General features: G+C 49.6%; 1 protein-coding gene across 1 annotated transcript in view; it reads right to left on the reverse strand.

The window, feature by feature from the left end:
* Positions 1-211: 211 nt before the first annotated feature.
* The window catches only part of TG (thyroglobulin), a gene marked incomplete at both ends in the record, with an annotated part of 221,122 nt that continues 208,525 nt past the window's right edge, over positions 212-12,808 (reverse strand). The window contains 3 exons of the mRNA XM_080694713.1: positions 212-330; positions 1,218-1,408; positions 2,078-2,212. Coding sequence (XP_080550839.1) covers positions 212-330; positions 1,218-1,408; positions 2,078-2,212 — 445 coding nt within the window. The remainder of the gene's footprint in view (positions 331-1,217; positions 1,409-2,077; positions 2,213-12,808) is intronic.

Genomic DNA, 12,808 nt, shown 5'->3' on the forward strand with positions numbered 1-12,808 from the left:
TCATTGAAAAGAAAAAAAAAGAACCAGGCAGGTTGGGATCAAGCCTCGGGATGGTTATTAAGACATGCTTTGGTGTTGCCCAATATCTGCATTGAAATCACAAGTCAGTAACTGGTGCTTTGCGGCATGTGGACACTTTATTGAAAGCAAGTGCTATTCTAGAGAATGAGGTGGTCATGGTGGACTCGTGGAGAGGGGTTTCAGGAGTTGGTCACTTGCTATAGCTCTTGGAGCCAGGCTCTGGGGAACCCAATAGGTCTTCTCCCTCCTCAGGCTCAGCCACCAACTCCTCCTCCTCACTCCTCACTGGCTTTTCATCCTTGGCTTCATCTAAAACAGAGGGCAGGGCAGGTTGGTCCAGGCTAGATCAAGACTTCTTTACAGTTCCTTTCAGTCTCCAAAGGCTTTTCCCTACTGGTCACCTCTGGTTATTGGAACACCAGACTCATCTCCAGCTGTAGGGACAGGCTAAGGGTACAGTGGTGCTTGGCTTGTCAACCGAAGCCACTTTGCCTGGAAGCCCCCATATGTGGGTGAAGGCACTCCTGTGCTTAGGGCTCAGCTCCCTTCCTCCTCAATGAAGCACAGCCATCTGAAACCCTGAGAGAAGGTGTCACCTCCCTTGGGGAGCCTTCCACAGCCTTCAGGGAGAGGCCAGTCCTCCCTCCTCTGTGCTCCCACTAGGCAGCACCAGCCTTCCACCCTGGTGCCAGGAGAGCTGAAGGCATTCATTCACTTCCCCACTTCAGAAGCTTTCCAGAAGCATCTGAAGGGCATCGTGTTTCTCCCTGAGTCCCATACCTTTATTATGATCCATCTTCTCCCCTTAGTACTTCTACAACAGGATGAGGTAGGAATGCCTACTCTCACCCTGGCTAGATTTTCTATCTTGACGATTTTCCATCCAGCCCACAGGGGCTTCAAGCCCCACTTCTCTCCTACACCAGCATATCCAGCCAGGAGCTGGATCCTGCTCACCATTGCCGCTTCCCACAGAGCTTCTCACCCCTGGGATCTCTCCTTGGGCCTCTCTTACTTCCCCTTCCAGCCACTATAACCCAAGACTCTTGGCAGAGGATCTGCAGACTGAACAGCCCATGGGACGGGGCTGTACCAACAGCACCCACGAGCCTGAGGCTCTAACACATGCAGCACTGGAGGAACACACAGCCAGCCACGGCCAGCACCCCAGCCCAGGCCTGCACCCACTCAGCTACCTGCTGAAGCCTTCAGAACCTGGATGTACTTGGTCCAGAACGAGCAGTCAGCTTGCTTCAGGCCCTGTCGATTGGGGAGCAGGCTGCTGAGCTCCTTGTAGCTCTCTGCCCCGGCTCCTGGGACAAAGTCAGCCCAAGGAACTGCAAATCCAGGTGCTTTCCGTGAGAATTCATGTGGATAGTTGGGATTCCTGGGAAAATTAGAAAGAAAGAAATATCCATGAATGAAACATCCTTCATGATATCACTTGGCACCACTTACTACTTCTGTTTGGTCTCTGAGGGCAAATCACACATCTTTGACACCAGATGTGAACCCACCCAATCTGGCTGTGACCCCAACTGGACGCTACAATGCAGTAAGGCACAAAGCCGTGCTGAGCCTTGCTGAGCTCGCCCCTCCCAGGCCATTTCCACAAAGGCAAGGCATGAACAGGGACTCAAGAGCATTGCTCAGGATGCTGCTGACTTTCGGAATGATCAGAAGTCCCGGTTTCCCTTGTGTGTTGATGCCCTTTGATCTGAACTCCACTGCCAAGTGCGGGGATTACAATTGTGCGCCACCATGCCCGGATCCAGCTCCCGGATAGAGCTCAGAGGTAGAACGCCCCTGGGTTCGAGCCCCAGTACCATACACATGCACACACAATGTGGCTGAACAAGACAGGACTATATTGGAGCTTCCTTCAAGAAGATCAATCTAAGCAAAAGTGGTTTTGGCTAGAGAGGACACTGAGGCAGGTAGAGAAGGGGCCGGCCATCCCTGTCTCAGAAGGAAAGGGTGGCTGTGTTCATGCCAACCGCGGCCTTTGTCAAGATCAGGGGGAGGCAGGGGACGGATGGAGGAGCTCAGGACTGACCCGGATCTGATGAAGCTGGAGAAGTATTGCATGATTTTCAGCGACAGGCTTTGCTCTTCCAGAGAAAACTGTCCCTTGTAGCTCGGGTAGAAGGGAAGTCCAAAGGCGTACTGAAGGTCAGCCAGCAACTCCAGGCTGAGAGAAGAGGGAGACAGAAACAAAAGTGAAAGGGTGACAAGCCACGGAAGGACCAATGAGCCGGCCTTGCGGCAGCAGTGCTCAACAGACGTCCCTCGACAGGCGCTGCTGCCTCGGCGTCCACTCCTACAGCCTTGGGGTCTAGACCAGGCCGGCCAGGGTGACCTCCCATATCAAGGCCCTGACCGCGTCTACAGAGGGCCTCCACCATGTGAGGGAGCTGTGGACGTTTTGACGGCCACGCCATTCCTACTACAGTGGCCTCTGCTATTGTTTTTTTCCAAAGAAAGCTGTGTGCTGTGGCCCGGATGCGCAGAGAATCCTTCTAGACCATGGTCCTTCCTCAGAACACAGTTCAGTCACTTCCTATCTGTGCACTCTTGGACACGCTGCATGACCCTGTGTGCTCTTAGACAACATGCATGACTCTGTGTGCTCTTAGACAAGATGCATGACCCTGTGTGCTCTTGGACAAGATGCATGACCCTGTGCACTCTTGGACAAGATGCATGACCTCCCTGGGCCTCAGTGTTCTCATCTGTGAAACGATGTCTCCAGGAGGCTCAGCCCAGGCCTGAGTGAGGCTTAGCAATGAAACTTCTCAATGCTTTGACAGGGCTTCTCTTGAACATGCCCATTCTTTCTTCCTTGCCCCCTCCTAGAAACATCTGAAAACATCACAGTGTGGGTCCTTAACCCGGCGAGTCCATTATGGAACTTCAGAGATGATGCATCACCTGAAACTCTATATGCAAGATGTTACAAATCTGTACCTGTATATATATATATATATTTTGTAGTACTTGGGACTGAACCCAGGGCATTCTACCTCCAAGCTTATCAGCCTTATTTATTTATTTATTTGTTTGTTTATTTATTTTTGCGGTACTGGGGATGGAACCCAGGGGCATTCTACCTCCAAGCTTCACTCTGAGTCCTATTTTCTGTCTTTTTCATTTTTTGAAACAGGGTCTCACTCAGTTGCAAAGGCCGTCAGCATGTATTAGCTGAGGCTGTCCATGAACTCCAGTCCTCCTTTCTCAGCCTCCCAAACCTGGGATTACAGGTGGGCGCCACCATGCCCGGCTGCTTTTTCCCTTTTTCATTTTTTGGTGGTACTGGGGTGGAACCCAGGGGATTTCTACCTTGGGCTATCAGACCTATTTTATACTTTATTTGGAAACGGGATCTCACTAAGTTGCTGAGAGCCTCAAAAAAACAGCTGCGGCTGGCTTCGAACCTGTGCAATCCTGTCTCAGCCTCCCAAGCTCGGGGATTACAAGCATGAGCCACCATGCATGGCTTATTTTTTCTATTAAAATAGGGTCTTGCTAATTTGCAGAGGACCTCTCTAAGTTGCTGAGGATGACCAAGAACCTGTAGTCTTCTTGACTCAGCCTCCACATACTAGGATTACACCACCACACCCAGCTCATGTGCTTTTTTTCAAAGATATTCATGGCTTATATTCTAAAGACCATCTGGGCCAACAGTGCTCTGGTAAAAGTTTGTCGACTGGGTCCCAGGAAGAAAGTTTTATTTGCAGTACTTACTAATTTCCACAGTGAAGATACTTCAGCCATGGGCAATTTTAAACTTCCAATGTGACATCATTGAATACAAGTGGGGAAGAGACACCCACAGCTAGCCCTTGTGAACTACTGCCAGCCGGCTGGGGCCAGCACTTCCTGGGACCTCAGATAGGCCAACGGACAGTGTTTTCAGGAACAGGCCTGGCGTTCGGGGACACACGATGAGTCTGAACTGAGAGCCTGTTGACTCTGAGACCTCCGATTTCTTTACTTAGGAGAGTTGATCTCTATGTGAGGGCTGAGTTATTTACAGTGGTCTAAAGAAAACCTTTGAGCCGGACATGGTGGTGCACACCTGTAATCCCGGCATTCAGGAGGCTGAGACTAGAGGATCACGGTTCGCGGACAGCCTCAGCTACTTAGTGAAGGCTCTCTGCAACTTAGTGAGACCCTGTTTCAGAATAAAGAATAAAAAATAGGGCAGGGGGTGTATCTCAGAAGTCAAATGCCCCTGGTTTCCATCCCCAAACCCACAAAAAAATAAAAAATAAAAACTTTGGAGGAGGGGCACAGAACATGAGCCATAGGGGAGGAAATCTGGGATATGAAGGACAATGCTGGTTTGTGTGGGCTCCGCTGAGAGCCCCAGGACCCTCTGGAGCTTGGAGAGGAGACATGGAGTCGGGAGTAGCAGAGGGAGGGAGATGCAGAAGGACACTCCAGGGCCTGATAAGATGAGGGAGAAGCCACGGTGCTTATGGATGGGGGCCTGGCAGCTGGTACCTGTTGATCCAGCTTCTTCACCCTGTGTTGTGTCTGATCCCTGATCAATCATATCTCTAAACCCATGGTGGCTGCATAGGCCTGTGGTCAGGCTGGTTGTATTTAGCTTCTAGCTGTCATTGGTATAAGTATGCCACTGAAACTTTCCCTACTCTAACAGCTGCCCAGACTGAGCTCAGGCCACATCTGGGTCTTCTCATTGTCACAGGAGAGGCGAAGGTGGGGACTTAGAGAGCTCCCACCCCCCTGGGCAAGCACAGCTCCAACCCCACTTATACCACCACTCTTCAATGGGCCTTCATTCCCGCTCAGCCTCTCACATAGCATCACTGGGTGCTCACAGGGAGAGAGGGAAGGAAATCCTGCTAAAAATTAGAAATTGCCATCCAAGGGAGAGTTAATGTTGGTGAATTATATGGGGAAAGAACTGGCCAGCCATACAGCCCTAGGTACAGTTCTACATGTGTGTATGTGTGTGTGAATGTATGTGTGTGTGTGTGTGTGTGTGTGTGTGTGTGTGCACGTGCACATGTGTGTGTGTACTTGCTGTTTTGATTTCAGGACATCAGTGCAATTCAGTGAGGACTCTGGCAAATGAGATGTGGGACATCAGGGCTGTGCCTCTACAGAGCTCACGCTGGCCGGATGTCCACTCTGTGCTGTCCTAGGAGTCGCTGAGAGTGAAAGATGGGAGACCAGCCTTTCTGCAGACGCTCATGAAGTCAAGAAGAAACGCAGATGAGCCCAGGGCTTTTAAAAATAAAATGCTGTGAGCTACATGATAGACATCTGTCAGATGACAAAATTTCCTATGAAGCCTAGTAAGAAGATAAAGAATACCACTCATTTCAGGCAAGGAAATGGACAGGAACTTGCAGATGGTCAGAGAGGTCATGGTCACAGGTTCCTGGGTGGTAGAGAAAGCCAGGGCAGGCGTTTGGGCAGGGCCTGGCCTTAGGACCCACAGAGTGCTTTTTGTGGTCGGGTGGGAGTGTGGCTGGGAGTGTGGGGTTGGGTGGGAGTGTGGCAGGGATGGTGTGCAAGGGTGGCAGGGCACCGGTACACACAGCCTGGTGGTAGCTCTAGGCCTCAAGTCCTTCTTACATGTGTATCACACTGACAGTGAAACTAGAATTTCTCCAGAAAATTCTAAATTTGGGAACCACCAGATGACATGCTTGCTAAAGTCCTTACACTCCAGAGCTGTGCAAGGTATGAGAACCCAGGCCAAAAGAACTGAAGACCGCATCCTAAAAGGGCTGAGGATGTTGGTGGTTTCTCAGCCCGTGGGCTGAAAGCTGAGTCTTTTACAACACAATGACTAGAGTGAAGTGGGAAGGAAGACAAGCCAAGGAGATGTCACTGTGATTATCCAGGTGAGACAGACACTGAATTTTTCCCCCGTGATGCCCTTGACCACTTATTCAGCCCCTACTCATCCTACACCCTGCTACTATTGCTGCTGATATGACTAGCAGGGTGTCTGAACCAGCAGCCACTCTGTTTCAGCCAGCATACAATCCTCACTTTTGTGGTCCAAAATACCTGATGATCACAACTTAGAGGAAAAATTATTTGCTCACAGTTCTGGAGATTTCAGTCCATGTTAGGCCAGGACACGTCTGTGGAGCTCAGGGCATGGTAGCAGGAAGCAGACAGAAAGAAAGTGCACAGTGGAGGGGCTGAGGGCATGGAGAGTCAAACACAGAGAGAACAAGAGGGGAGGGGGTCCAGGGACATAACTATGGCCCCCAAGGCCACACCCTACTGACCTACCTCCTCCAATCAGACCCTCCTTGTTTACTTCACCACCCCCCAAATTTATTAATCATTAGTGGATTTATCCACTGAGGGGGTCAAAACCCTCATGATGCAATCACTTCACCTCTGAGCACGTTTGCGTTAACCCATGAGTTCTTCCTGAGGACACTCTATCGCCATATTTCAGAACACGCACCATATTTCAGCGCTTTTCCTCTGTGCACACTCCTGGCTTGAGCTCCACTTCTAGCATCACAAGCCACAATCCTCACACATGTAGGGCTCGTCAGGAAGCAGATGACTGAGGTGAGCCAGTCCTTTCAAACAGAGCACGGCGCAGTGGCCTCACTGGAAGGTGGGCTGAGCCAGGTCTTTCTTGACAGAAAGAAGCCACAATTTTGCAAGACGGAAGTTCTCATCCTACTGAGGATGGCATGAGAGGCTGGTGTGGGGAAAGTCCATAGGACATCAGCCATCCGGTGGGGCTGGTGGATGCCTTCAGGTGCAGGGCTTCTGCCCCTGTTGCTCTGTCAGCAGCAGGAGGAGGTCTTTTGACTTCATCCCCATAAAATATACTCCCCTCCTTATCTCCACCCAGTGGGTTGGGGTGGGGCAATAAAAGTCCTTCTCCTTCCCAGGCTTCTTCATTTCTTTTTGAGAAGTTGGGAAACAGCTAAATCATTAAGGGATGAGAATCTGCAAATGTTCCTCTCTTTGGGCAAATCCAATGTGCAAAAACTCAGATGCTGACTATGAATCAATCGGGAAGTAATTACATGCCTGAAAAATGGCATGTGTTTTGCAAAAGGATCTGTTATGCGATTCTTTAAAAAATGAGCTCCCCAATTTACTTTAAACAATATAGTTCCACTCCCATCTCCAAACGTCTTTTTAAATATCATTAATGGTTTTCCATCACACTCAGAGAAAATATTTTGCCTATTAGGACTCACAAAGTCCAGAGCAAACTACAAGACCTTACACCTCTAACCAGTCTCCTCTTCGATAATTGGTCTCCAGCTCCCCAGCCTTCTTTATCCATGAATATACTAAACCGTTTCCACCTCGGGAATTCCAAATCCTTCTTTAGGAATGACTCACTGCTCACTTCTACTAAGATCATATCTTTGCATTTCACAGTTCTCAGCTCGAATGTCATCTTTTCTTAGTGTCTTCTGGCTCCGCTGTTGACACCACCACAATCCACCTCCTTCCTACCTGTTGCCTTAATGCGTTGTTTATTTGTGAGTGCTGTGTATTCTTTGTGCCCTGTTCCTGCACACCCATCAGCCCCAGTCCACAGCATGCACTGGTCCCAAAGGGGCTGTCCCCTCCTTCTCGCATCCTGGTGCTTCCCTAGGATGTGGAAGGGAGTTAAGGGCAGGGAAGACATTAGGCAAATATTTGTGGAATCAAGGTTGGACAGGAAGTACAGAGTCAACTCTAATGTGCTGGGGCTGAGCATTCAATTTTATTGAATGATGGCTGTTTCCTCTCACTGAGAAGCATCCTTAGTAACCACGCATGGTGCCACCAGGCCAGGGGGCCTGCTTTATGAATCTAGCCACTACCTATTTCTTCTGCTTTAATTCCAGCAAACGCAAGAACCCATCAACCGAGGGGATAACATTTTGATCTGGAATGACTCAGGCCCCTGGAATGCACAGAACTGTTTAGAATGCGGACACAGTGGTGGACTCAATGTCTGGAGTCTAGAATTTACAGCTTTGTTTTCAAAGTCAGGACAACTTAAAAAGGATGAGTACTGCTGCCCCTTTAGTCATTTTTATTTATTTTTCTCTATCAGTACCTTACTTTTTTCTAAAAGGAAAATAACTGAAGTTACCAAACATTGAAGGTTTGCAATATGCCAGGTATTTAACATGTATTATCAAGTATCTACACTGTGAATAAAGATAAACAGACCCTTCTCAATATGAGGAAATGAGGTTAGGGAACTTGCTCAGATGCAAAATGCTAACACATGGAATAAACAGGATTTAAACCTTAGCTGGTTTAGCACTCACATGCCTGAGCATAACATTGTATATGCAAGCCACGGGCTGAACACTGTACACGTCCTGTTCCCTGAACTTCCCAGGAGCTCAATGGAACACATATTTTTATGTGTCCCAGATATAGTTGAGGAGGCTCAGAAAGGTGGTTTGTCCAAGATCACATAGCTAATAAATGGACTTGCAATGGCAGGTTCTCCACAGGGCCCTGGCTGAAGTGGGTGCAATTGAAAGAAAACAGAAGCAAGCACAGGGCACAGGGTATCCAGATGGCCACTCACTGCCTCTGGGACTGGGCTATACTCTTAAAAAAAATCTCCCTGGGTTTTTGTGATTTGCAGAATAAAGGTGTGAGACAGGGTCGTCTTCTGTATTCTGTGATGCTTTGAATTGTCAACGGCCCTCTCACTCCATGGGCTTTAGTTTCTTTGCCTCCTTCCCCCACCCATCTCATTTATCTTTCTTCTGTTTCAGGGATGAAAACCTCACCTATAATCCAGTGGGCAATTAAGAGAACCGGGCTGTCATTCTGTGGTCAATTAGCAATGCTCTGTAAGGAAGCAAAAATTTATTGTGTTCTGCTCACTAGCTCTTGCCAGGAAAGCTAATATATGCTAACAGAAATGGAGGTATGAGACAGATGGCTGACAGGCAGCACACACACGTATATTTTAAGTGTGTAGATTTGAGCCAGAAATAAAATAAGAGGCATGACAGCTTCAGGAGAGAGAGAGAGAGAGAGAGAGAGAGAGAGAGAGAGAGAGAGAGAGAGAGAGAGAGAGAAAGGGGGAGGGGGAGGGGGAGGGGGAGGGGGGAGGGGGAGGGAAGAATGGGGAAGAGAAGGAAAGGGAAGAGAGACAGGAAGGAGAGAGAGAGACTCTGCAGAAGAAAAGATAAACTTGCCAATAATCAGTTCCTTTCTGTGATGCTGTGATCCGGTCACTGATTCAAGCACCTGCTCCATGGATGGCTCATGTTTCTACCCTGGTGGGGGTCTCTACAGGAAATTACAAGAACAACTCCTCCTCCTCCTCCTCTGCCTCCGCCGCCGCCTCCTCCTTCTTCTGATACTGGGGATTAAACCCAGAAATGTTCTACTTCCAACCCACACCCCAGCCCTATTTTTCTTTTTCTAAATTTTCAAACAAGGTCTTAGTAAGTTGCCAAGGGTCTTGCTAATTGCTGAGGCCATCCTCAAACCTGTGGTCCTCCATTTTCAGCCTCCCAAGTGCAGGGATTCCAGGTGTATAGTACCACACCCGCTTTCAAGAACACACACATCTTGGTAGTCAAGGACACCAGGATACCCCTAGCACTTACAGTCTGCCAGGCCCTTTTCACACACAAGTCACTGATCCAAATAGGCCTCTGAAGTGGGGCCTTTTATTTGCTGATAGTTCAGGTTAGGAGACTGAGTCACCGGGGCTTTGCATGGCTTGTCCTAGGTCACTGAGCTGGTAGGAGTCAAGGGCATGTTCCTTATACAAAGTAGCAGATGCCAGAGTCCCTGAGCCACATGGTTTGAGACAGGTAGAGATGTTTCAAGTGATTCAGTGGTTCTGAAAGTCTCCTGCTAAGGAACAGAGCTGAGCCAGAGGGGCCTTCAGGATGATGAAGCCAAGAAGGTTTCACACCTTCCTAAATGGAACAGTCTGAAAAGGCTCCTGAACCCGAGTCTGTGAGCCAGAGGGAGGGGGTGGAAGGTGTCACAGGGGCCCAGTGTGCATGGAGCCCAGCGACCTCGCCTACTTCCCTGCTTCTGTGTGACAGACGCCAAAACTGAGCCCCAAGGAGCCTAAAAGCTCGAGTGGAAAGCACCATTCCCCACCCAACACAGGAGGTGGCCATGCCAGCTTCTGTCCTTCAGCGTATTTTCTGAGACCCACAAAGTCCCCTGAGCCAGGAGATCCTGGGCTCCTGAGGTGCAGAGAGCCGTAGACACTGCTGGTGCATGGAGATGGCTGTCCCATGGAAGGGTCCCTGGACCAGCACAGAGACAGTCTGTCCATCCCTGGTGAATCCAAGGGGCCAAGCAGAGAAGCTCAGACTGGCCTTGGGGACCAAGGGGTGCTTCCTCCATATCCTCCAGGATGATGCCTTCTTGGACCCCAGTCCCAAGCTCAGCCAAACCCAGGCCCTGTGGTGCTCAGGAGTCCCCTGCAGGGCACGGTTGCCTTAGAGGGGAGGGGTGTCATGATTGAGCTGTGTCTGCTCTACTCACAGGTTGATTCCTAAATCCCAGTACCTATAGCAAGACCTGATTTGAAGCGAGGGTCCTTCTTCACAGACTCAATCAAATTGGAATGAGGTCATTAGGGTGCAGTCCGTTTTAGCAGTAACACTGATGTCCCTATGAAAAGGGGAAACTTGGACCTGACACAGATGTGCACAAAAGAAGATGACGTAAAAAGGCGCTGGAGGAAGGCTGCCATCTACAAACCCACGAGTTGATGCCCACAGGAAGCCGGAAGCCGGAAGCCGGAAGCCGGAAGCCCTCCTGCATCACACACTCCCTTGGAGCCTTCCAATGGAGCAGCCCTGCCACATCTGCATTATACACTCCCGGCCTCCAGAACTGGACACAAGCTACTCGTACTGTTCTAAGCCACCCAGTTTGTGGTCCTGTGGAACTGTGGCCTAGGAAACTAACCCAGGTGGGGAGGGCACTATCAATTCTGCCTGAATCCTCAGAAATTCTTCTGCATCTTTTTTTTTTTTTTTTGGTGGTACTGGGGTTACTTGAAACCCTTCTACCTCTGGGCTATACCCCCAGACCTATTTTTATATTTTTATTTATTTGGAAACAGGGTCTCTTAAGCCAGTGAGGCTGGCATCCAATCTGCACCATCCTCCCTTCTCTGCCTCCCAAGCGTGGGGATTACAAGCGTGCACCACCACGCCCGGCTGCATTATTTTGTTTTGATTACTTTCATCCTCATGTGTAGGTGTGGCCTTTATCTTTTGCCTCTGTGGATTCTGGGGACCTGCGGCGTAGGCTTGGGAGAGTTTTTGAGGACATGACTTCACTGCAGGTATATTACACCTTTGCTTAGGGAAGAGGCAGAGATCTGCACAGAGGACAGCGTGGTGGGTGAATCTGGGGTCCTGACACTGGCAAACACCACTGAGGTGGATTCTAGGCCCCAGCGCTCCAGCTCAGCCCCCTGGCCACGGAGGCACAGCCCACCTCTCACAGGGCTCCTGTGTTGTCTGTCATCCTGTCTCCCACGGGCCTATCACCAAAACTATGTCCCCTTGAGCTTCCTTCCTACAACTCCAAGCAGCTGAATCTAGAAGCTGGACTGGGCTGAAGCTATAAACAGTTCAAAGCAGAGAGACGACACGTTTTAGTGCAGAGGGTTCCGAGGCTCCGGGAAGCCATGTGGCTTGCTGCTTCCTAGGGCACCAGCTGCTTGTCCTTGGAGACTGTGTTAGGCTCCTGGGACCTGAGGCCCTTTGCCATGCCCTGAAGGTTGTCCCCTTCCCAGCCAAGACTCGTGTCTTGAAATCTTATCCTCAGCCTGTTGGATTTGGAGGGAAACACACCAGGTGTTTTTGCATGTATATTCCTCATTATCAAATTAATCAATAAAAGTGTAATGAAAGAAGAGGTAGATAGAAGGTATATAGAGACTTTGTGAGGCAACTAGAGTTAAAGGTGGAGCCTCCATGAGTCAAATGAAAGCCCTCATAAAAGAGGTCCCGGGAGCTGGCTGATCTTTCCTCCATGAGAGGATGCAGCCCAGACCTCTGCTTGTAGCCACGGAGAACTCTGAGCCATCAGTGCATCGATGTTCGTCAGTCTCCCGGTCCAAGGTATGCTGTCATTGCAGCCCAGATGGACTGAGGTGCAGAGAGGGTGTAAGAGAGGGCCAGCCACACCAGCCCTGCCCTACTCGGCAGGACGCTGTTCATGGCGTGCTATGAAAACTGGATCCTTTTTGAAGAAGCCATGGAAACCATGGTGCAGGGGACTCTAGGGTATCTGGAGGACTGTGCTGGTTTCCTACAGATGCTGCAACATAGCATCATACCTGGTGGCTTGAAACCAGAGGCCATTTATTCATTCTCAGTCCTGGAAGCTGGAAGCCCAAGGCCAGCTCCACTGAGTGCACACAGGTGCTGAGGTTTGCATTCCCAAAAGCTATGGGGCTCCAGGCCTGCTCTCCCAGCTCTGGGGTTGCTGGTATTCCTGGCTATGGCCACATCCCTCTATCTCTGCTTCTGTGGTCAGCACTTTCTCAGATGTAGTAACTCCCCTGGCCTCTCCCTCCTAAGGCTTTGTGACTGCATGCAGAGTCTACCCAGGTAATAAAAGTGTCTCTAAGTCAGGATCCTCACAACATCTGCTGCGTTCTTTAGATAGTACCCTTCCTTTCTCATCTTTAGGAAAAAGTTCTAGGACCCACATGGATGTCAAAACTACCAAAATTGCACCGGGCCCTATATATACTATGTTTTTCCTTATTCAGATCTGTGATGAAGTATATTTTATACATTAG

Source organism: Muscardinus avellanarius (assembly GCF_963383645.1).
Source record: "Muscardinus avellanarius genome assembly, chromosome: 4".
NCBI lineage: Eukaryota > Metazoa > Chordata > Mammalia > Rodentia > Gliridae > Muscardinus > Muscardinus avellanarius.